Source organism: Somniosus microcephalus, chromosome 6, assembly GCF_052327205.1.
Source record: "Somniosus microcephalus isolate GS21.2 chromosome 6, FLI_Smic_1.0, whole genome shotgun sequence".
Lineage (NCBI taxonomy): Eukaryota > Metazoa > Chordata > Chondrichthyes > Squaliformes > Somniosidae > Somniosus > Somniosus microcephalus.
The window spans coordinates 191,206,712-191,232,595 of record NC_140992.1 but is presented as its reverse complement, the minus strand read 5'-3'; the positions used below and the strand labels follow the sequence as shown (position 1 = coordinate 191,232,595).

General features: G+C 47.0%; 1 protein-coding gene across 35 annotated transcripts in view; it reads left to right on the top strand.

Annotated features, from left to right (window-relative positions):
* The window catches only part of LOC147116285 (cyclic nucleotide-gated channel beta-1-like), a 441,619-nt gene extending 417,944 nt beyond the window's left edge, over positions 1-23,675 (top strand). For 9 of the 35 annotated variants that reach the window (XM_085991091.1, XM_085991083.1, XM_085991096.1 and 6 more), the window contains 3 exons: positions 628-774; positions 4,065-4,251; positions 19,817-22,766. In XM_085991091.1, the coding sequence (XP_085847217.1) occupies positions 628-774; positions 4,065-4,251; positions 19,817-20,023 (541 nt within the window). In that variant the 3' untranslated portion in view covers positions 20,024-22,766. Of the gene's footprint in view, positions 1-627; positions 775-4,064; positions 4,252-19,816 lie in introns of all 35 variants that reach the window. The other 26 variants (XM_085991102.1, XM_085991094.1, XM_085991100.1 and 23 more) reach the window with 12 other exon arrangements.
* Positions 23,676-25,884: the final 2,209 nt, after the last annotated feature.

The window sequence follows — 25,884 nt, the reverse complement described above, 5'->3', positions numbered from 1 at the left end:
ACACGCAGAAATCAGTAAATTACAATTGGGCAGCCTGGCCAGTTTCCCCTTCTCTAAGCCAGGGTACTGAGGCCGACGATAGTGCCCCTACTGCTGCCACAACTCAGCACAGATCGGGCGCCGAACCTGGCACTGTCCCGGTCTGCCAGGCTCAGCTATTCCTGTTCTAAACTCGCTGAGCTCTCAGGATACATGTGACATGTTTCTGTTAACCACATTCACAGGACTTGTGTGTTGAATTTAAAACAAAAATATCTGTTCTGTTTTTGAGCGATCGTGGTATCAAAACATTTTCTTTTTGAGTGCACCTCTCATTTCCTCCTATTTTAATCATGGTGATGGGTTTTCATGTGTGTCACATAGTTGGGGGTGGGGGAGGGAAAGAATTTCCATGGAGATTCTCCCACCAGAACTTCGGTGGAAGATCGACCGAACCCCTGGGGAAACGACATAAGCAGCTAAAAACGTCAGTTTCTTCAGACGTTCCCCCGGATGTTACGGTAGCAGATCGGGAGAACCCCCTGCGGAAATTCCAGGCATGGTTATTTACTACAACAGGGAATATCTTTTCAGACAAGTTTTCTGATCCCACTTGTCCTCCTCTTCTCGCCTGTGTTAATTTAACAGTTTGCTGTCGGTGGGAGGTGGGAATCGACGGACTGCAAACGTTGTTGCTCATGGATTTGCAAACCTCTTCATCCTCGACAAGAAAGACTTGAGTGACATTCTAACCCACTACCCGGACTCCCAGAAACTGCTGCGAAAGAAGGCTAAGTCAGTGCAATGGTTTTAATAATTCCTGATTTTATTCGTGGAAAAACGTTACTTTATTCAATATGAGTCATTTTGCACAATTAAACAATTAGAGATTATTCCAGGTAAAAGGTTTCAAATCCAAACCTCGGTGCCAACTGTTTCCTGTACATGTAAACCCAGTCCAGACAGGTCAGGGAAAGATTATCAGCCAGTTTGCTGGGGTGCCACTGCTAGTAGGCAATGGCCTGGCCGCAATGGTCTAGACTTTTCTCTTTGGTAGCTCTACCACTGTAAAGGCTGAATTTTGCCGGCGCTCAGAGTGCGGGTTTGGAGGCGGGTGCGCTGTCAAATTCACAAAGATTGACAGTGGGTCGGTATCCCGCTGTAAACCCGCCTCCTTGTCAGTTTCCCAAGTGTCGGGTCTGTCATCCCTGAACAGACCCGACACCAAGCGGCGGGTCAGCCAATTTAGATAGTTAAAAGCTTCTTAAAAGGTAGTTAAGAACCATTTTCCCCATGTACTTACCATTTTACCAGGTTTTCAACGAGGTTCCCGGAGAGCGGCTATCACGTCAGTTAAGTATGTCAGGTTCTCAGTGACTGTGGATTGCTTTGAATAGGTGAAAGCTGCAGAAGTGGTATAAAACCTACCATTTCACAGCTGTTCACTTCCCAATCTTAGAAGCTGGAGCATTAATGATTTGGAACCCACTTTTGAGTTTTATGCATTTTTGAAGTGTTTGGAGTAATCTCTCTATCCACTGTCACCTCCTTGGATTACTTCTGTCATCTCAACCTCACCTGCCATCTATTACATCAGAATGGGTATGGTTTATACTGTCTCACCTTGGTCCTCAGAGTCCCACCACAATCAGCTACAATGCCAGTAGCACCAGGCACACCAGCAGCACCAACAACAACACCACTAATCTTCTCCACAATCACCTGATACTGCACAGGACGCAGGGCATCAGCACTCGACCACATTGCTGCCCGGGAGGCCAGGGATGGCCTCACCATGGCCAGATTTACTTCACTTAACACTGTACATCCTGGCTGCCACATGATGTTCCAGGTTGGCACCACCCAGCACCAGTACCATAAAGCAGCCCTACAATGCCCAAGCCATTCCATTCACACTCATCACCATTGCGAGGGGAACCGTTATGTCTGACCATTCACTGCAACTCACCAAGCCACTTCCAAAGGTGCGCACAAATCTGTGTAAGAACGCAAAGTGTTCTAAATAAAGATTTCAATGTTTGACAGCACATTACCAGAAACTTCATATGAACATTGGCTAAACCACCCATGTGCCTACCCTTGTTAGTTCATATGCTTGCAGTAGGATGAGGGTGAGTGTGAGGGGTGGCTAGTGAGATGGAGAAGTGATAATGTAGATAGAGAGGGATGGGTGGAGGTGCAAGGTAAGTTGGTGTGAGTAAGGATATGAAGGAGTAGGGTAGGGAAGGCAGAGTGATGGGGATGTGATGAGTGGCACAGCAGGATGAGGTTGAGTGTGGCTTGGCAGTAACATTTCGTGATCTACTGAGATCATTGAAAGGTTTGCGCCACTGCAACCTGGTCCTCCTGATGACATCCCTGCTTGTGCCCTCCTGTGCAATGTGTAACCAGGCTGTGTTGGTCTCCTGGGGAGGTGTCTTCTGCCCATGGGAAGGGAAGAGGACCTTCCTGCATGTTGTGACTCCCTCCATAAGTATATGGAGGGAGTCATGGGAGAACCTGGGTGCAGCTGTGCACCTTTGTGCAGTGCTTGTCAGTGTTTGCAGCCCCTCAATGCTGCAGAACACTGACAGCAGAACTGTCAAAATCAATTTAGACGTGGCCCCTTTAAGGAAACCGACTGATGACGCGTCATCAACTGACGTCATCAGACCTGCTTCCTATTAATTGGCTGGGAACCTCGCAGGGCGGGCATAAGAAGCCCTATTAACGTAAAATCATGTTGGAGGCCAGGATCGAGACAGTAGCGAGGTCCCCACACGCTACAGACGTTGCCCACCCCGGACCCCCCAAGGTTGGAAAAATCCAGCCCTAAGTGTGGTGGACTGGGAATTCAACCTGCCTGTCGTCAACGAATTTTCAAGAGTCGGTGTAATTTGGATATTTCTGGCGGGTTCCCGGCAGTATTCCCACTTGCCTCGACCAGCCCATCATGGAGGGGAAGCAGAAACTCCTATCTGCTGCAGGATTTGAATCACTGCTGCAGCTTAAAGGGCCTGCCTGTTCCCCTTTGAGATTGAATATTCTGGCCTTCAAAATTCCTCCACATTCTTCTGGAGATCGAGTGCATCAATCGCACTGTGATCATTGAACTCATTGCAGGGGTGGAACATTAATAATATGCAGAAACCTTTCACGCTGATATTACCGACAGACATTTTAGCTATGACAGTAATGATGCAAAATGTGACAGATGACAGCAGTCCGTCATTATGTCATTATTTAGCCCCTTTTTGGCTTCCAAGATTGCTATGGGGAAGAAATGGCTGGAGAACTGGCGGGGTAGGTCTTCGTCCAATTTTCAATCCCCACCCACAGGAATATAAACGCGCATAACTTAACGCAAAAATCTTCCTCAGTGCTGTTACTGGATGGCACTACTGTTGAATACTGGTCTAGGCACTATGGGGGAAAAATTTGGTCGTGTCCCCTTTGGGGCACTAACTTCGCCCCGAAAATGTTAGAGCCCCCGGGCCATAAATTGAGTGGTAGCGCCCCAAGCAGGAGGGGCCTAGCACAGCACGCACCGGGGCCCTGCTGGACCACCGGGGAGCGGGGTGCTGGGAAAACTGAAGACTGATCGCGGCTGGCAACTCGCATGAAAAGGCGGGAGGGGGCAGGTGCTGACAGGCGGCCCAAAAAAATGGCTGCCCGGCAGCTGCCCATTAATTATCGCCGCCGCGGCCACAAAAATGTCGCCCTGATCCTGTTGGATATATCATCCGGCAGTAGGTCAGGGGGCGCGACCGAAGTTTGCAGCCGGGGCACGAGCGGGGCGCTGCGCACGGCGATGACATCATTAATGGAGGCGCAGCGCTGCGGGACACTAACCGCTAACCTCCCGCTGAATTTAGAGGGAGGCGTTATTGGTGCCGCGCCCAGGCGCTAGGTGCATTACGCCCCGTTTGCACCCCCTGGGGCACTAACGGGAGGCGCAAAGCAACCCAATTTTTCCCCCTATGCCTTTACTGTGAATGAACACTGGACTAGCTGGTTTTTACTTGACTACTGTTTGTAGACAGCACTGATTAAATCAAATAATTGCTTTTGTAATATATTTGCAGGAAACTGCTTTCTAAAGATGATGGAAAAACATTAAAGCCAGGACCAACAGGATTCCAGCACATCATCCCACCAAGACCGGAGACTCCCAAATTATTCCTCGCGGCCCTCTCAGTAGCTGGCAAATACGGAATCAAGGGAACTTTCTCTCTTATTAAACAGAAACTCAAGGAATCTAGCAGCATGCAGGTGGGATTATGAGAAACGAGTCTAGGGAACAAACGTTTGTGTTTCAAAATGTTACCAATATATATTAACAGAATTGGGGACTGAACATTAACAAATGTGGTGTTGACTGGCAGTTAAATTAAAAACATTGTATAAACAAAATGAAATGAGGGAAAATCTTACGATTTCAAATACAAGGTGAACACAGAAACGCTGAAGCGCAGATGTTAAAATTCTGTGACAAAGCTCCTCCAGTGTCCTAACGGGTAATGGTAATGCCCAGTGCAGTACAGAGGCATACAAACCAGGTGTTCAGGGTTCTGTTCCCAGTCAATGCTGAGTTAGCTGATGTCATAGAAACATAGAAGATAGGAGCAGGAGTAGACCATTTGGCCCCTTGAACCTATTCTGCCATTTAATGAGATCATGGCTGATCATCCAAATTCAGTACCCTGTCCCTGCTTTCTCCCCATATCCCTTGATCCCTTTAGCCTAAAGAAATATATCAAACTCCTTCTTGAATATATTTAATGAATTGGCCTCAACTGCCTTCTGTGGTCGAGAATTCCACAGGTTCACCACTCTCTGGGTGAAGAAATTCCTCATCATCTCTGTCCTAAATGGCTTACCCCTTATCCTTAGACTGTGACCCCTGGTTCTGGACTCCCCCGCCATCGGGAACATCCTTCCTGCATCCAGTCTGTCTACTCCTGTTAGAATTTTATAAGTTTCAATGAGATCCCCTCTCACTCTTCTAAACTCTAGTGAATATAAGCCTAATCGACCCAATCTCTCCTCATACGTCATTCCTGCCATCCCAGGTATCAGTCTGGTGAATCTTCGCTGCACTCTCTCCATGGCAAGAACATCCTTCCTCAGATAAGGCGACCAAAACTGCACACAATACTCAAGGTGTGGTCTCACCAAGGCCCTGTACAACTGCAGCAAGACATCCTTGCTCCTGTACTCGAATCCTCTCGCTATGAAAGGCAACACACCATTTGCCTTCTTAACCGCCTGCTGCACCTGCATGCTTACCTTCAGCGACTGGTGCACAAGGACACCCAGGTCTTGTTGCACTTCCCCTTTTCCCAATCTATTGCCATTCATATAATAATTTGTCTTCCTCTTTTTGCCACCGAAGTGGATAACCTCGCATTTATCCACATTATACTGCATCTGCCATGCATCTGCCCAAACACCCAACCTGTCCAAATCATCCTGGAGTTTCTCTGCATTCTACTCACAGCACACACGCCCACCCAGCTTTGTGTCGTCTGCAAACTTGGAGATATTACATCTAGTTCCCTCACCTAGATCATTAATATATATTGTGAATAGCTGGGGTCCTAGCACCGATCCCTGTCTGCCAACCAGTTCTGTATCCAAGTCAGTACCTTACCCCCAATCCCATGTGCTTTAACTTTGCACACTAATCTCTTATGCGGGACCTTGTCGAAAGCCTTCTGAAAGTCCAAATACACCACATCCACTGGTTCTCCCTTATCTATTCTACCAGTTACATCCTCAAAAAATTCCAGTAGATTAGTCGAGCATGATTTACCTTTTTTAAATCCATGTTGACTTTGCCCGATCCTGTCACTGTTTTCCAAGTGGTCTGCTATTACATCTTTTATAATGGACTCTAGCATTTTCCCCAGTACCGATGTCAGGCTTACCCGTCTATAATTCCCCGTTTTCTCTCTACCACCTTTTTAAAATAGTGGGGTTACATTAGCTATCCTCCAATCCATGGGAACTGTTCCAGAGTCTATAAAATTTTGGAAGATGACCAGCAATGCATCTACTATTTCTAGGGCCACTTCCTTAAGTACCCTAGGATGTAGATTATCAGGCCCTTCAATCCTGTCAATTTCCCTAACACCATTTCCCTACAAATACTGATTGATGTGCCTCAATAATCCCGAGACTCGATGTTAGCGGAACAAAACAAGGCTTTTATTAACTTAGAAGATAACACGCAGTGGAGAGAGGTATCTTCCATCTGGAGCTCTGCAGTACTGGATATGAGGCCAGACTGAGCTGGCTTACATAGAGGCCAGGTATGGGCGGAGCCCTACACACAACACATTCCATACATTCCAATATACAATACAATGGTGAGGAGAAACCTGAAACCAACCACAGTCACAGGCAATACAATGGTGAGGAGAAACCTGAAACCAACCACAGTCACAGGCAGTGATGAATGGAATATTTCATCACATTCACCCCTTCTATAGATTTAGTCTGTTCGGGGGTTTGGTAGTCCTCTGCGACCGACGTGGCTGTTGTGGTGTCGCGGGTGTCGGCTGGGTGTCCCCGGTGGCCTCCTGGGTCTCTGCCGGGGGTGCCGCCAGGGTTGTTGAAGGGGTAGTTGGTGGGGGTGCCGTTGGTCGATGTTCTTCCGGGGGTGATGAAAGAGTAGTGGGTGGGTAAGAGTTGCTGTGGTCGTTGTTGCTGCTATTGCCGTGGTTGTTGTCGTTACCGGCTGGGGCGACGTCTTTTATTGACACGGTGTCCTCCCTTCCGTCGGCGTGCCGGACATACGCGTATTGGGGGTTGGCGTGGAGTAGGTGCACTGGCTCCACGAGAGGGTCCGTCTTATGGCCCCTCACATGCCTTCGCACGAATACCGGACCTGGGGTGGAGAGCCATGACGGCATGGATACGCCTGAGGTGGATTTCCGGGGAAAGCTAAACATTCGTTCATGAGGCGTGGCATTAGTGGCAGTACACAATAGCGACCGTATCGAATGGAGCACATCTGAGAGGACTTCCTGCCAGCGGGAGATAGGGAGGCCCTTGGTCCTTAGAGCTAGAGTGACTGCTTTCCATACTGTCCCGTTCTCTCGCTCCACTTGACCGTTACCCCGGGGGTTGTAGCTGGTGGTACGGCTCGTGGCGATACCCCTGGACAGCATGTACTGGCGTAGCTCTTCACTCATGAAGGACGCCCCCCTATCCGTGTGGATGTAGCTCGGCATACCGAACAGGCAGAACAGGCTGTTGAGGCATTTAATGACCGTGGCGCTGGTCATGTCTGGGCAGGGGAAGGCGAATGGGAACCGGGAGTATTCGTCCACAATGTTCAGGAAGTAAACATTGCGGTCGACGGACGGGAGGGGGCCCTTGAAATCTAAGCTGAGCCGCTCAAAGGGCCGTGTAGCTTTGATTAAGTGGGCTCTATCAGGGTGGTAGAACCGAGGCTTGCACTCAGCGCAAGTGCGGCAGTTCCTGGTCAGAGACCGAACTTCCTCAATCGAGTAGGGTAAGTTGCGGGACTTTATGAAGTGGAACAGCCGCGTGACCCCTGGGTGGCAGAGGTCGTTGTGGAGGGTCTGTAGCCGATCCCCGGTGGCGCTGGCACACATCCCTCGTGAGAGGGCATCTGGGGATTCGTTAAGGGCCCCTGGCCGGTAAATGATGTCATACTCGAAGGTGGAGAGCTCGATCCGCCACCTAAGAATCTTATCATTTTTGATCTTCCCCCTCTGTTTATTATTGAACATAAACGCTACCGACCGCTGGTCGGTAAGTAGGGTGAAGCGTTTGCCGGCTAGGTAGTGGCGCCAGTGGCGCACTGCCTCCACGATGGCTTGGGCCTCCTTTTCCACGGAGGAGTGTCTGATCTCGGGCCCTTGGAGGGTCCTCGAGAAGAAAGCTACGGGCCGCCCCGCCTGGTTGAGGGTGGCCGCCAAGGCAAAGTCAGACGCATCACTTTCCACTTGAAATGGAGTGTTCTCGTCCACTGCCTGTAGCGTGGCCCGCTCAATATCCTGCTTAATGCTTTTGAAGGCGGCGTGGGCCTCAGCAGAGAGCGGAAAAGAGGATGCTTTCAAGAGGGGGCGGGCTTTGTCGGAGTAGTTGGGGACCCATTGGGAATAATAAGAAAATAACCCCAGGCACCTTTTCAGGGCTTTGGGAGTTTTGGGCAGGGGCAGCTCCCGTAGGGGGCGCAGTCGGTTGGGGTCTGGTCCGATTTCCCCATTCTCCACCACGCTGCCTAGTATGCAGAGGCGCGTGGTGTTGAAAACGCACTTGTCCTCGTTGTAGGTGAGGTTGAGTTTTTGTGCGGTTTTCAGGAACCTCTCGAGGTTCGAGTCGTGATCCTGCTGGTTGTGACCGCAGATGGTGACGTTGTCGAGGTAGGGGAAGGTTGCCTGCAAGTGGTGGTCATCGACCATGCGATCCATCTCCCTCTGGAAGACCGAGACCCCATTCGTCACCCCAAAGGGGACTCTGAGGAATTGGTAGAGGCGTCCGTTCGCCTCGAAGGCGGTGTACGGGCGGTCCTCTGGTCTGATAGGGAGCTGGTGGTACGCTGACTTGAGGTCGATGGTGGAGAACACCCGGTATTGGGCGATTTGGTTCACCATTTCTGATATGCGGGGTAGCGGGTAGGCGTCTAGTTGGGTGTACCTGTTGATCGTTTGGCTATAGTCGATCACCATCTGTTTCTTCTCGCTACCCCTTACCACCACCACTTGGGCGCGCCACGGGCTATTGCTGCATTCAATAATGCGCTCTTTCAGGAGCCTGTCTACCTCGGTCGCGATAAACCGCCTGTCCTCCCAGCTGTACCTCCTGCTTTTGGTTGCTATTGGCCGGCAGTTAGGGGTAAGGTTCGCGAATAGCGAAGGCGGCTTTACCTTCAGGGTAGCCAGGCCGCACACTGTGAGGGGCGGCTGGGACCCACCGTACTTGAGCGTGATGCTTTGGTGGTTGCACTGGAAATCCAGGCCCAAGATCACGCTCGCGCATAGATTCTTCATGATTAATACTTTAAAATTATCGTATACAGTCCCGTTAACGGACAATTGTACCGTGCAGTAACCCAGAATGGTCGATGTCTGGGTTTCATCAGCCATAGAGATGGTACCCCGAGTAGGGACCACCTTTAGGGAGAGTTGTTGTGCCAGTTCAGGGTGGATAAAACTCTCCGTGCTTCCGCTGTCAATTAAACATTTAACCCGGCACCCGTTTACCTCGATGTCCACCATTGATTTGGATAGCGGGTGGGGCCTGGTCTGGTCCACTGTGACCGATGCCACTGTAGGGCCCTGATCGAGACAAGATGGCGTCCACGCTATCTGCTCACAAGATGGCGGACCCCACGAGGTCGGGCAAGATGGCGTCCAAGATGGCCGCTCCCACGGCGCACACGCGGCGGTGGCGGTGGCGGGTTTTGGTTTTCTGGCGGGGTTCCCTCTGCACACCTTCCCGAAGTGCCCCTTCTTACCGCACTTAAAGCAGGTGGTGCCTTTCGCCGGGCACAGGTTTCTGGTGTGCTTTGGCTGCCCGCAGAAGTAGCAGTTGGGTCCCCGACGCGTCGCGGCTGTCGTAGGGCTTCTGGGGGGAGAGCGGGGCCCCGACGGTGTCGGGCTGCCGGGCGGGGAAGATGCCTTCCAAGATGGCGGCGCCCTTGGTGCACACGTGGCGGCGTGGACGGTGCGGGCTGAAGAGTAGGCGTCCGAGTTTCTCTGGGCCACATCCAGGGATCGCGCGGTGTCCGCAGCCTGTTTCAGGTCCAATCCCGTTTTTTCCAGCAGTCTTTGCCGGATGTAAGTGGAGCTGAGGCCTGTGATAAAGGCATCGCGAACAAGCTCGTCGGTGTACACTGCGGCTTTTACATCTCGGCACTTGCAGTCTTTGCCAACCATTTTCAGGGTGCCTAGGAACTCCTCCACCGATTCCCCAGGTCGCTGTGTACGAGTGGCGAGCAGATGCCTAGCATACACCTCATTCGTAGGCTGCTGGTAATGCGCCTTTAAGATATCGCAGGCGGCCAGGTACGTGTCGGCGTCTTGGATGAGGGGGTAAACCCGGTGGCTTACCCAATTCCGCAGAATTCCGAGTTTCATACTCGCAGCGTCTTTGGCGGCTGCGGAATTGTCCAGGAAGAATTCCATACACATAAACCAGTGTCCGAAGCGTGCTGATGCGTCCGGAGCATGCTGATCCAAATCCAAACGTTCGGGTTTCAGGAGTTGATCCATTGTGTTGAAAAATAAGTTAATAAAATTGATGTGCCTCAATAATCCCGAGACTCGATGTTAGCGGAACAAAACAAGGCTTTTATTAACTTAGAAGATAACACGCAGTGGAGAGAGGTATCTTCCATCTGGAGCTCTGCAGTACTGGATATGAGGCCAGACTGAGCTGGCTTACATAGAGGCCAGGTATGGGCGGAGCCCTACACACAACACATTCCATACATTCCAATATACAATACAATGGTGAGGAGAAACCTGAAACCAACCACAGTCACAGGCAATACAATGGTGAGGGGAAACCTGAAACCAACCACAGTCACAGGCAGTGATGAATGGAATATTTCATCACACTGATATCATTCAATTCCTCCCTCTCATTAGACCCTATATTCCCCGACATCTTTGGGAGGTTATTTGTGTCCTCCTTTGTGAAGACAGAACCAAAGCATGTATTTAATTGGTCTGCCATTTCTTTGTTCCCTATTATAAATTCCCCTGATTCTGACTGCAAGGGACCTACGCTTGACTTCACCAATCTTTTTCTCTTCACATATCTATAGAAGCTTTTACAGTCAGTTTTTATGTTCCCTGCAAGCTTACTCTCATAATCTATTTTCCCCCTCTTATTTAATCCCTTTGTCCTCCTTTGCTGAATCCTAAACTGCTCCCAATCCTCAGGTTTGCTGCTTTTCCTGGCCAAATTATATGTCCTCTCCTTGGATCTTATGCTATCCCTAATTTCCCTTGATAGCCATGGTTGAGTCATCTTTGTTGTTTTATTTTTATGCAAAACAGGGATGAACAAATTCTGTAGTTCATCCATGTGATCTTTAAATGTTTGCCATTGCCTATCCACTGTCAACCCTTTAAGTAACGTTCCCCAATCCATCCTAGCCAACTCGTGCCTCATACTATCGTAGTTTCCTTTATTTAAATTCAGGACCCTAGTCTCTGAGTCAACGACTTCACTCTCCATCTTAATGAAGAATTCTATCATATTATGATCGCTCCGACCCAAGGGGCTTCGCACAACAAGATTGCTCATTAATCCTTTCTCATTACATAATACCCAGTCTAAGATGACCTGATCTCTAGTTGGTTCCTCAACATAATTGGTCCAGGAAACCATCCCATATACACTCTAGGAATTCCTCCTCCACAGTATTGTTACTAATTTGGTTAGCCCAATCTATATGTAGATTAAAGTCACCCATGATAACTGCTGTACCCTTATTGCATGCGTCTCTAATTTCCCGTTTAATGCCATCCCCAACCTCAGCACTACTGTTTGGGGGCCTGTATGCAACTTCCACTAATGTTTTCTGCCCCTTGGTATTTCTCAGCTCTGCCCATACAGATTCCACATCATCAGAGCTAATATCCTTCCTTACTATTATGTTAATCTCCTCTTTAACCAGCAATGCTACCCCACCTCCATTTCCTTTTTTCCTGTCCTTCCTGAATATTGAATACCCCTGGATGTTGAATTCCCAGCCTTGGTCACCCTGGAGCCATGTCTCCGTAATCCCAATTATTTGCGCAGCTAATTCATCCACCTTATTACGAATGCTCCTCGCATTAAGACACAAAGCCTTCAGGCTTGATGTTTTAATACTCTTAGGCCTAGAAATTCAGTAAGGCGCTGCCAGCTTTGCGGCCAGTTACCGCCCAAAGAGGGCTTCTGCGCCAATAGAGGAATTTGCGCTGATATTCAGCACAGCGGTAATGGCGGCGGTAGCCGTTAGCGCTGCGCCGGCACCGATGACGTCATCGGTGTGCGCAGTGCCCCGCTACCGCCCCGCTACCGGCCCGACCCCCATATTGAGTTGCGGCCGCCTCTTCCGCAGCGGCCGCAAACAGCGATCAGAAAACGGGGCCGTACTGTAGCCTTAGTGGGGCGCTTTAAGGTGGAGGTGCGGCCGGCCGCTTTTTCGGCGGCCGCCTGCCCGCACCTCCTTCCCCGGCCTCCTCCAGCAGCCCCCCCCCCCCCCCCCGCAGCATTGCCGGCTGCTTTCCGTGAACCCGGCACTTCTCCGTGGTGCCGGGCTCATTTGCCGGCACTCTCCAGCGGCGATCTCCCCGTTGCAGGCACCTCCCCCTTAAGAGAAGGAGGAGGCCTGCAGTACCTCAGCCTGCCGCCCCGCAGCGGGTGGCGCAGCGGCACCTAGAGCGCTGAAATTCAGTTTCAGCGCCCCAAGCGGGGGCGGGCACACCCTGGAATAGCGCCCGTTTCCGACTTGGGGCGCAAAAACTGAATATCTGACGCGTGCAACTGGCTCCGCGCTCAGCGCTAACTTTTGGGCGCACGCCAGCTGGCGCGCCCAAAGTGAATTTCTAGGCCTTAGTCCTTTTAGAATTATTATTTACTGTAGCCCTGTTTGATTTACACCCTTGATTTCTCTGCCTTCCACTTTTGCGTTTCTCTTTCCTGTCTTTTGTTTCTATCCTTGCTTTCCTTTCCTCTGTCTCCCTGCACAGGTTTCCAACCCCCTGCCATTTTAGTTTAAACTCTCCCCCAGAGCACTAGCAAACACTCCTCCTCGGACATCGGTCCCAGTCCCGCCTAGGTACAAACTGTCCAGTTTGTAGTCGTCCCACCTCCCCCAGAACCGGTTCCAATGTCCCAGGAATTTGAATCCCTCCCGCTTGCACCATTCCTCTAGCCACGTATTCATCTGAAATATCCTACTATTTCTACTCTGACTAGCACATGGCACTGGTAGCAGTCCTGAGATTACTACCTTTGAGGTCCTATTTTTTAATTTACCTCCTAACTCCCTATATTCAGCTTTTAGGACCACATCCCGTTTTTTACCTATATCGTTGGTACCTATATGCACCACGACAACTGGCTGTTTACCCTCCCCCTCCAGAATGTCCTGCAGCTGCCCTGAGATATCCTTGACACTTGCACCAGGGAGGCAACATACCATCCAGGAGTCTTGTTTTCAGCCGCAGAAATGCCTATCTATTCCCCTTACAATAGAATCCCCTATCACTATAGCTCTCCCGCTCTTTTTCCTCCCGTCCTGTGCAGCAGGACCACCCATGGTGCCAGGAAGTTGGCTGCTGCTGCCTTCCCCCGATAAGCCATCTCCCTCAACAATATCCAAAGTGGTATATCTGTTTGAGAGGGAATGGCCACAGGGGACCCCTGCACTACCTGCCTGCACCTACTACTCTGCCTGGCCATCACCCATTCCCTTCCTGCCTGTGCAGCCTTTACCTGCGGTGTGACCAACTCATTAAAAGTGCTATCCACGATGTCCTCAGCATTGCGAATGCTCCAGTATCTATCCATTCACAGCTCCGGCGCCGCAATGCGATCTGCCAGTAGCAGCAGCTGGATACACTTCCCGCACACATGGTCGTCAGGGACACAGGAAGTGTCCCTGATTTCCCACATAGTGCAGGAGGAACATGCCACGGGGCCAAGCTGTGCTGTCTTGACTTAACCTTTAATTAATTTAAATTAAATTAAATCAAATCAATGCCACTAATTACACAATTAAATTATATACTCAAGGGCCCTTGTTTACTAGCACTCCCCGCTACACAACAGAGACCTTAAAAACTATAACCACAAAAATTAAGACCTTCCAAACTTTATAAACTATTAACCTTAACTGTCAAACTATAGAGTAGTATAAATACTCACCTGGCCATACTCACCCAATTAGCTGATTCCTCTTGCCCGCGTCACTTTTTGAATCGTAACGTGGCTCTAGAACGATGCCGCTGGTCTGTGAGATTGGTAAGCCTCTGAAAAAAGCCCGCGAAAGTGAGTTTACATACTCACTGGCTTCTCCCGACACTGGGCCCCTGAAAAAAATGCCCGTGAAACTGAGTATAAGTACTCACCGGCTTCTCCCGACACTGGGTCTCTGAAGAAAAGCCCGCGAAACTGAGTATAAGTACTCACTGGTTTCTCCCGACACTGGGTCTCTGAAAAAAAGCCCGCGAAACTGAGTATAAGTACTCACCAACTTCTCCGACACTGGGCCTCCGAAAAAAAATCCGCAAAAGTGAGTTTAAATACTCACTGGCTTCTCCCGACACTGGGCCTCAGTGAAAAATCAGCCAGGCTTCCTGTTCATGAATGCTATCCAATGATCCCTGCTGGGAAATGCATCTGTGACAAGAGAATCAGGCTCAATTTGTGATTCCAACCATGATTGAATAGCTTGGTGACACCTAGGGGTTGGATTTGCCTCGGGGTGCACAGGAGCTGAAATTGTGGCAACGTACTAATAGCACTGGGACTCCACCCTGAATATTTTAATCTGCCTGATATAGTAGTGTGGTGGTTATGTTACTGGACTAGTATTCAGGGAACATGAGTTCAAGTCCCACCATGGTAGTTTGAGAATTTAAATTCAGATTTTAAAATTCTGTAAGTAAAAAGCTGGTATCAGTAAAAGTGACCATGAAGCTGTTGGATTATTGTAAAAACGGGTTCACTAATGCCCTTTAGGGAAGGAAAGCTGCCATCCATAGACAGTCTGGCTATGGGTAGATAAAGGGGAACCAGTCTATGTAGTATATTTGAATTTCCAAAAGGCATTCGATAAGGTGCCACATAAAAGGTTATTACACAAGATTAGGGCTCATGGGGTTGGGGGTAATATAGTAGCATGGATAGAGGATTGGTTAACGGACAGAAAACAGAGTAGGGATAAACAGATCTTTTTCAGGTTGGCAGGCTGTAACTAGTGGGGTGCTGCAAGGATCAGTGTTGAGGCCTCAGCTATTTACAATCTATATTAATGACCTGGATGAAGGGACCGAGTACAATGTATCCAAGTTTGCTGATGATACAAAGCTAGGTGGGACAGTAAGCTGTGAGGAGAACACAAAGAGTCTGCAAAGGGATATAGATAGACTAAGTGAGTGGGCAGTAAGGTGGCAGATGGAGTATAATGTAGGGAAATGTGAGGTTATTCACTTTGGTAGGAAGAATAGAAAAACACGTTTTTTTTTAAATGGTGAGAAACTTTCAAATGTTGGTGTTCACAGAGAATTGGGTGTCCTCGTGCAAAAAACACAGAAAGCTAGCATGCGAGTACAGCAAGCAATAAGGAAGGCAAATGGCATGTTGGCCTTTATTGCAAGAGGGTTGGAGTATAATAGTAAGGAAGTCTTGCTACAATTGTACAGGGCCTTGGTGAGACCACACCTGGAGTACTGTGCATAGTTTTGGTCTTCTTATCTAAGGAAGGATATACTGACCTTGGATGCAGTGCAACGAAGGTTCACTAGATTGATTCCTGGGATGAGAGGGCTGTCCTATGATGAGAGAATGTGTAGAATGGGCCTATACTCTCAAGTTTAGAAGAATGAGAGGTGATCTCATTGAAACATACAAGATTCTGAAGGGGATTGACAGGGTAGATGCTGAGATTGTTTCTCCTGACTGAAGTGTCTAAAACTAGGGGGCATAGTCTCAGGATAAGGGGTAGGCCATTTAAGACTGAGATAAGGAGGAATTTCTTCACTCAGAGGGTTGTGAATCTTTGGAATTCTCTGCCCCAGAGGGCTGTGAATGCTGAGTCTTTGAGTATATTCAAGGCTGAGATAGATAGATCTTTGGACTCTAGGGGAATCAAGGGATATGGAGATCGGGCGGGAAAGTGGAGTTGAGGTCGATGATCAGCCATGATCTTATTGAATGGCGGAGCAAGCTCGAGGGGCCGTATGGCCTACTCCTGCTCTTATTTCTTATGGCCTATATGTGACTCCAGTCCCACTCCAAAGTGGTTGACTGTTAACTGCCTTTTGAAGTGGCCTGGCAAGCCACTCAGTTGTATCAAACTGCTACCGGTGGGCAGCTCCTTCCCCGCCCCCAATCCCGAGCTGCCCCCATAATTAATTGCCCTCATTGAGCCCATATTCTCTGTAATGATGTAGGCCTCATGAACATAGAAGGGTCTAATGTTAATGATATATTCTGGAAAATGGCCCTATGTTGTGTAATTGCGCCCTCAACAGAATAAGAGGGACTAAATGGTAACTTGGCATACAGAAGTAAGTGACCCTTTCGCAAAACTTGTTCAGCAGTTTAATTTCTTTCTTTGTACTTTTGGATCATTTCCTTTCCTATTTAGTTCTCTCTCCCTGTCAGCCACTACATAGTTACAATATCTCCCCCCAACCAGGGAAACAGAATAGTTGGGTCTTTGAATGAAGAAAGAATATTCTTCCTTTCCAAGTAGTCATCCAGTTGCATTCCAAATGATGTTCTAAAGGTCCAAGTTAGTTGGAGCACACACAAAGTGCACTCTGCCTGATCTGACCTGACCTGAACCTGCTCGTACTTATGGGCTCAGGCTTACCCTAGGCCTGACATTTCTCACACAGGCTGTCCCCTTGGAACGGGCCTCCTCCCAGAAGCATACAGCAGTGGTGATGGCCACTGGCTTTGGGATCTTCAGGCTGCTGTTCAAAAACAGTAACCAGGAGGCCTCCAGCCCCAAAGATCCTTTGGTGAACGTGGGAAAAAAGTGCACTTAACGTGTTTTGGTTTCTGTAGCCTTGCTGCCCACCGGTGCCAGACCCTCCAATTTGAGCGGGCTGGGTGCAAGTACTAAGACCGACTAACTGTTGGAGCTACTCCATCTATCTTTAATGTGGAGATGCCGGTGTTGGACTGGGGTGGACAAATGTGAGAAGTCGCACAACAACAGGTTATAGTCCAACAGTTTTATATGAAATCACAAGCTTTTGGAGCGCTGCTCCTTCGTCAGGTGAAGTGAAGAGAAGCATATAGGCACAGCATATATAGTCAGAGAGCACTGCCAGATGATTACAGGTAATCTTTCAAACTGCCCTTTATCACACCTCGGCAGAGAGATAATCACAGCAATCAAAGGTGTGGATGGTGTCCAAACAGGTCAGTCAGGAAAACATTACATCAAAGAACAATGAGGTGGGGTCACAAGGGGTCAAATGTTGCAGATGCTGGGGTCTGTATGAAAAACAAAAAACAAACAAAACATTTTTTTTGCTGGAAATCACAGCAGGTCCGGCCGCATCTGTGTAGAGAGAACAAGCCAACGACGACTCGAGTCTGGATGACTCTACGTCAGGTGGGGTTACATGTAGCGTGACATGAACCCAAGATCCCAGTTGAGTCCGTCCTCATGGGTGCGGAACTTGGCTATCAGTTTCTGCTCGACGATTTTGCATTGTCGTGTGTCTCGAAGGCCGCCTTGGAGAATGCTTACCCGAAGATCGGAGGCTGAATGTCCTTGACTGCTGAAGTGTTCCCCGACTGGGAGGGAACACTCCTGCCTGGCGATTGTTGTGCGGTGTCCGTTCATCCGTTGTCGCTGTGTCTGCGTGGTCTTGCCAATGTACCATGCTCCAGGGCATCCTTTCCTGCAATGTATGAGGTAGACAACATTGGCCGAGTCACATGAGTATGTACCATGTACCTGGTGGATGGTGTCCTCATGTGTGATGATGGTATCTGTGTTGATGATCTGGCATGTCTTGCAGAGGTTGCCGTGGCAGGGTTGTGTGGTGTCGAGGTCGCTGTTCTCCTGAAAGCTGGGTAATTTGCTGCGAACGATGGTCTGTTTGACGTTAGGCGGCTGTTTGAAGGCGAGTAGTGGAGGCGTGGGGATGGCCTTAGCGAGGTATTCGTCATCATCGATGACATGTTGAAGGCTGTGAAGAACATGGTGTAGTTTCTCTGCTCCGGGGAAATACTGGACGACGAAGGGTAGTCTGTTGGTTGTGTCCCGTGTTTGTCTTCTGAGGAGGTCTATGCGATTTTTCGCTGTGGCCCGTCGGAACTGTCAATTGACGAGTCGAGCGTCATATCCCGTTCTTACGAGGGCGTCTTTCAGCGTCTGTAGGTGTCGATTGCGTTCCTCCTCGTCTGAGCAGATCCTGTGTATTCGCAGGGCTTGTCCATAGGGGATGGCTTCTTTAACGTGGTTAGGGTGGAAGCTGGAGAAGTGGAGCATCGTGACGTTGTCCGTGGGCTTGCGGTAGAGTGAAGTGCTGAGGTGTCCGTCTTTGATGGAGATTCGTGTGTCCAAGAATGAAACCGATACTAAGGAGTAGTCCATGGTGAGTTTGATGGTGGGATGGAACTTGTTGATGTTATCGTGTAGTCTTTTCAGTGATTCTTCGCCGTGGGTCCATAGGAAGAAAATGTCGTCGATGTATCTGGTGTATAGCGTTGGTTGGAGGTCCTGTGCAGCGAAGAAGTCTTGCTCGAACTTGTGCATGAAGATGTTGGCGTATTGGGGTGCGAATTTGGTCCCCATCCACACCTTTGATTGTTGTGATTATCTCTCTGCCGAGGTGTGATAAAGGGCAGTTTGAAAGATTACCTGTAATCATCTGGCAGTGCTCTCTGACTATATATGCTGTGCCTATATGCTTCTCTTCACTTCACCTGACGAAGGAGCAGCGCTCCGAAAGCTTGTGATTTCAAATAAAACTGTTGGACTATAACCTGGTGTTGTGCGACTTCTCACACTTATCTTTAAACTCACAAACATGATGCAATCATTCCGGAAAATAAGAGTTCTGTGAGCACAAGTGGAGGAATATCAGTCTTGTCGTTTCTGCTCAGTAGTCACTTGCAGTAAAGCATTCCAGCATAACCTGTGTGAAAGCATCTCTCTTGTAACTTCTGCCTTTGTCCAGTGATAATCCTCAGATTATTCCACTTTCCATTTCATCTTTAAACAGTGAAAGACCCGTGGATAGAAATCTATGAAGTCTGCTTTTTTGAGACTTCTCTTATCTCAGTGTTGGATTTATATAGGATATTGTCAAATATCCCTATTGCCCTTAAGTTGAGGTATTATGGGATATTGTCATACATCTCTTACCTCTCATACAGCTTTGAGGACTGGGAAACACAGAGAATGTCTGGTTAATACTTTTTATTGAATCAAGTCAATGCGACAATAAAACCCAACCCCTTACATCCAATGTGTTACGTTCTGGGTTCTAATTAACTCATGAGACATCAGTTTGACATATTACTTTATTAATCAAAGTCCTTGAACTCAGTGAGACACAACATTAACAGACAATGAACAAGAGTCTATCAGACCTACTTTATTACAGCAGTGATTAAGTAGTTGACTACAAACTTACACACTTGGAACACTCGGCTGGATTAAGATGCTGCCTCCCGTTCTCCCGAAGTGACAAGTAGCAAGAGTTTTGTTCCCCTCTTTTATGTGTTTTAGCAACAAACATACATTGTCTAATTCTTGCTTAGTTTTAATGTTCTCTTCCTGTTCCAATGTTATCTTCCTGTTTCTAATGCTATCTCCCTGTTCCAACATTGTCTCAGCAACCTGTGCTTCTTATCTTTATTCTTTCTGAACTATGACTTTACTCAGGACTGTTATTGTGATCAAAGATAGGATTGGCTAGCATACAGTTTAAACCAATTCTGCCTACATTAGCTGTTGTCTTCATTCTGTATTAAAAACAATGTAAAAACATATCTATATTTTTACACTCAACTCACAATTGTGTGATAGAAATCTGTGCTGTTTATGTTAGTCTTATTATTATTTTCTTTCTTTCTTTCTCACCCCCTCCCCCGCCTCGCCCAGCCTGCCCCAATACCTCCTCCCTCCCCTGTCCATCGCCGGTCACCTATTCCAGTAGAAAAGGAGGAGGAGGATGATGATGACGAGATCGTTTCAGAATCGTCGGATTGCTCCTTCCTGATCAGGATGAGTCCATCTCACCACAGGGAGGAGGAACAAATCCTGTCCGTGGAGGTTCCAGTCGAAGAAGAAAAGGAATCGGAGAAGTGATACTGCTTTGGATTTGCATTTTGTGCTGTTAACAGTAGCAGTTAAAAAGTGGGCTTGAGATGTCATGTTAAAATGTATTCACTCAGAGTTAGGCTCACAGTGCCGTTGCATCCTAAAGAAAGAAAGACTTGCATTTATATAGCATCTTTCACAACCTCAGGATGTCCCAAAGTGCTTTACATCCAATGAAGTACTTTTGTAGACACTGTTGTAATGTAGGAAACACAGCAGCCAATTTGTGCACAGCAAGCTCCCACAAACAGCAATGACATAAACAGCTAATCTGTTTTAGTTGTTGGTTAGTGCTATATGTGTTAGGAAAATCCAGAACAAGTCTGGTGTAGTTGCTAAAATGCTCACATGTTTTAACAAGGAAACTCAAACTGTGTTGCTGCAGGACAAGATCCAGGAAAGTACTTACAGAAATTACTGAGGAATACAGTGTTTCAGACAGTGCAGGTATCAAGAGATCAGCACACATATACATACACAACCACTCATAAATACAGCTCACATATACATACACAACCACTCATAAATACAGCTCACATATACACATATACACAACCACTCATAAATACAGCTCACATATATACATACACAACCACTCATAAATACAGCTCATATATACACATACACAACCACTCATAAATACAGCTCACATATACATACACAACCACTCATAAATACAGCTCATATATACACATACACAACCACTCATAAATACAGCTCACATATACATACACAACCACTCATAAATACAGCTCACATATACATACACAACCACTCATAAATACAGCTCACATATACACATACACAACCACTCATAAATACAGCTCACATATACATACACAACCACTCATAAATACAGCTCACATATACATACACAACCACTCATAAATACAGCTCACATATACATACACAACCACTCATAAATACAGCTCACATATTCATACACAACCACTCATAAATACAGCTCACATATACACATACACAACCACTCATAAATACAGCTCACATATACACATACACAACCACTCATAAATACAGCTCACATATACACATACACAACCACTCATAAATACAGCTCACATATACATACACAACCACTCATAAATGCAGCTCATATATACACATACACAACCACTCATAAATACAGCTCACATATACACATATACACAACCACTCATAAATACAGCTCACATATACATACACAACCACTCATAAATGCAGCTCATATATACACATACACAACCACTCATAAATACAGCTCATATATACATACACAACCACTCATAAATACAGCTCACATATACATACACAACCACTCATAAATACAGCTCACATATACATACACAACCACTCATAAATACAGCTCACATATACATACATGGCTACTCATAAATACAGCTCACATACATGGACACGGCACTTACAAACACCGTGTACCCACACACAAACATATATAAATATTGCACACTGCACATAATAGACATGCCAGACATTCGCACTTAAAACATACAGGAACAAATCCTGTCCATGGCAGTAGCAGTTAAAAAGTACACAGTACTTAGTTACATACCAACACACCTATACATATACTGCACTGCACACTGGTATAAATGTAGAACAGGTTACACTAACATACACACTTAATGCACAGGCGTTAATGTTGATAATGCATACATTATACCAAGTGTGTGCACTAATTATACACATTCTCTCACTCACTATGACTCCTTGGCTGTTTGTAGTTGTATAAAAATAGTATTGCAAGTCTGGACGTCCTTCATTTTTCCTGCGGTCCTATGATCAGCCTCTCTTTATTCAGAAACAAGTTGCTATCCCGATGAGCCCTTTGAAATTGGCAGCCTAACTACAAAATGGAACTTTATGATATATCCCCTTGCATGTTCCCAATAACTAGCTGGGGGAACCCCAGTGAGGAAGGAAAGGGAATCCTGCCCCCAAAGTATATTACTGATATATATCCCGTGATCTCATTGTTCTCAGTGGACAACAGAGACCCCTCCACCATAAGGTCAGCTGAAGGGAAATTAAACAAATGAACCAAACAAGTCCCATTGTGAAACTAACCTCCCCACAACCGCCCCCCCCCCAACCACCCACTACCACCATCCAAAATAGCACAGGATCGGTGGAACCATCATTGATGAAGTTTCAATATCTTGGGTGGATAATGGCAAGTCCAAGTGGTCCTTGCATCAATGACCCACCCACAAAGCAACTCAGTAAACAGTTTATCAGGTCCACAGCAAGGAGGGGACTTGTACAATACTGTGATAGATCAACAGGGAACATTACTCAAATCTAAACTAGACAGGATAATGAGCCTTTACACACATCTTCATACACGTATGTACAATTTCACGGACTCACTGCCACACACGTACACACACACAACTGATCCAAAATATGTCATCAACAATCTGTATGAAAGAAGCCTGGGAAATAGGCCCAGTGTGTGTGGAATGCTGCATTAGTCATATGGGATTATTGGATCTCATCATGTTCTTACTGCAGTTACTGATTGTAGCTGAAACTGTGAAAGAGCTTTTTAGTGAGCTGTTGCTGTACTTTAATAAGTATATTCCTGTATTGTAACATGTTTACAATTAAACTGATTATACAAAGCACATGATTCTTTGTATGTTCTAGAAACTAATTTAACACTAATGAAAGGAACGGTAAATAGAGTTTGATATGAATAGTTAAAAAAGCACTATCTTCATGAAAAAGTGTTTGCCAAACCTTTTTATTATTTGGGCCAGCGAAGAACTGTGTCTGTTTTATCTTTGTCCATGGTGCCATGTGCAATCAATGCCATTTACAGCATGGTCTTATGTGCTTGTAAAATCAAGATAACATTTGCTGAAGACCTTTCGTACCAAATATGGCTCGTTTATAGAAGAGTTGCTCTTTCCTATGGTCTACTGTTGTGAAGCTGGGCAGTTGCTGCTCACAAAAATGGTGTTAGACCGCAACTCATGCGTTCTAACAACAGGTGCAGTATCACACATTCCAAGAAAGAGAAGCATCAGATGTAGAAGAAGAACAAAGACAAAAATAACCTTCCCAGTTTTGATCCCAACAAGTGGATGGTTTCCATTTTGGGGAGCCCTTTTCCAGAAGATGGAGAGTCTCCAGTGTTGAGGACCTTCTCTCAGACGATGCAGGGTCTCTAGCGTGGCAGGTCCATTTCCAGCAGAGTATGCTGAGCTATCTCTCAATAACCACTGTGGGGTGGGACAAAGGGAAGATATTTGGCAGTAGTTGGCCCCCCCTCCTGCCCAGATGACCCTAACCTAAGAATATTTAAAACAACTTGAATCTCCAAGAGACAATGAATCTGTTGCAAATATTGGATGGAACAGAAAGAACTCTTCAAACCAGGTCCGATTCATGTCAAATCCTTGCTTCGTATCACGTAACCAACAGATCGTCTCCCTGACAAATCTGACAGTAGCATTTTAGCAGAGTGGGATAATGCTAGAAACTACTTGGGGGCTGCATAGAAGCCAGCACTTGGCAGGTTTAAGGAATGGGTTGGTCATTGGCTTGGCTGTGAGAGTCCCTTTGAGAACAGATGGCAGTAAGATTAGGTCAGCAAAGTCTAGGTTTTCTGAATGATGTTATTTTAACGCCAGTGGTAGTTCTTTTAAAGTCAGTTACTCCTGATGTTAAAATAACACTGATCAGAAAATCTAGTCCCAAGAGTCAGCTCAACTCAACTCATACCCAAACTAGTCCGGGGCTGGAGGTGGAGAATTAAGTCACATTGCTAATGGCAAACATTCATTGCTTCAGTTTTAAAAACTGTAGATTGTAGGAGGACTGAGGTAGAGAAGGAGTATCACTGTGTTGAGATCCTGGGAAAGGATGAGCTAGAGAAGGAGACTGTGCGATGAGTCTTGATTTCAGTGAAAATGCTGGGAGCAGGGAGACAGTGTGTAGGATGGTATATATGGAGCTTATGAGGAATGGCAGAGGAAAATGCCCTTTTAATTACCCTCTTGATGGGTTCTTGCCTATGCCCCATGCTCTCAGTCCTGTTCCATTGACTCTGTGTCCCTTCTCTCAACTTTAGGCTATGCCTTGCTCTACATCAATTCTGCAACTGAGCCCTGCTTTGTAAATCCCATCCCCTTGTCTTTGCCCTCATGCTAGCTGTATCATACGCCCTTGTCTGCGCTCTTGCATATGCTCTGTGCCTGGATCAGTGCCCAGTGCCTTTCTACTTGCCATGCACCCCTGTGTTTGCCATATTTTCACATTTAACCCTTGCATTTGCTCTGTGCCCATGTTTAACCCATATATTTGCTCTGTGCCCATGTTTTACCCTTACATTTGCTCTGTGCCCATGTTTAACCATTGTATTTGCCCTGTGCCCATGTTTACACTTGTATTTGCCCTGTGCCCATGTTCTACCTTTGTATTTGCCCTGTGCCCATATTTTACCCTTGTATTTGCCCTGTGCCCGTGTTTTACCCTTGTATTTGCCTTGTGCCCATGTTTTACCCTTGTATTTGCCCTGTGCCCATGTTTTACCCTTGTATTTGCCCTGTGCCCATGTTTTACCCTTGTATATGCCTTCTGCCCATATTTTACCCTTGTATTTGCCCTGTGCCCGTGTTTTACCCTTGTATTTGCCCTGTGCCCATGTTTTACCCTTGTATTTGCACTGTGCCCATGTTTTACCCTTGTATTTGCCCTATGCCCATGTTTTACCCTTGTATTTACATTGTGCCCATGTTTTACTATTGTATTTGCCCTGTGCCCTTGTTTTACTCTTGTATTTGCCCTGTGCCCATGTTTACCCTTGTATTTGCTCTGTTCCCGTGTTTTACACTTGTATTTGCCCTGTGCCCATGTTTTACCCTTATATTTGCTCTGTGCCCATGTTGTACCCTTGCATTTGCCCTGTGCCCATGTTTACCCTTGTATTTGCCCTGTGCCCATGTTATACCCTTGCATTTGCCCTGTGCCCATGTTTACCCTTGCATTTGCTCTGTGCCCATGTTTACCGGTAAGCCTGACATCGGTAGTGGGGAAAATGCTAGAGTCCATTATAAAAGATGTAATAGCAGAGCACTTGGAAAACAGCGACAGGATCGGACAAAGTCAACATGGATTTACAAAAGGTAAATCGTGCTTGACTAATCTACTGGAATTTTTTGAGGATGTAACTGGTAAAATAGATAAGGGAGAACCAGTGGATGTGGTGTATTTGGACTTTCAGAAGGCTTTCGATAAGGTCCCGCATAAGAGATTAGCATGTAAAGTTAAGGCACATGGGATTGGGGGCAAGGTATTGACTTGGATAGAGAACTGGTTGGCAGACAGAAAGCAAAGAGTTGGAATAAATGGGTCTTTTTCAGAGTGGCAGGCAGTGACTAGTGGGGTACTGCAGGGATCAGTCCTTGGACCCCAGCTATTCACAATATATATTAATGATCTAGACAAGGGAACTAGATGTAATATCTCCAAATTTGCAGACGACACAAAACTGGGTGGGCGTGTGTGCTGTGAGTAGGATGCCGAGAAACTCCAGGATGATTTGGACAGGTTGGGTGATTGGGCAGAAGCATGGTAGATGCAATATAACATGGATAAATGTGAGGTTATCCACTTTGGTGGCAAAAACAGGAAGGCAGATTATTATCTGAATGGCAATAGATTGGGAGAAGGGGAAGTGCAACGAGACCTGGGTGTCCTTGTGCACCAGTCGCTGAAGATAAGTATGCAGGTGCAGCAGGTGGTTAAGAAGGCAAATGGTATGTTGGCCTTCGTAGCGAGAGGGTTTGAGTACAGGAACAAGGATGTCTTGCTACAGTTGTACA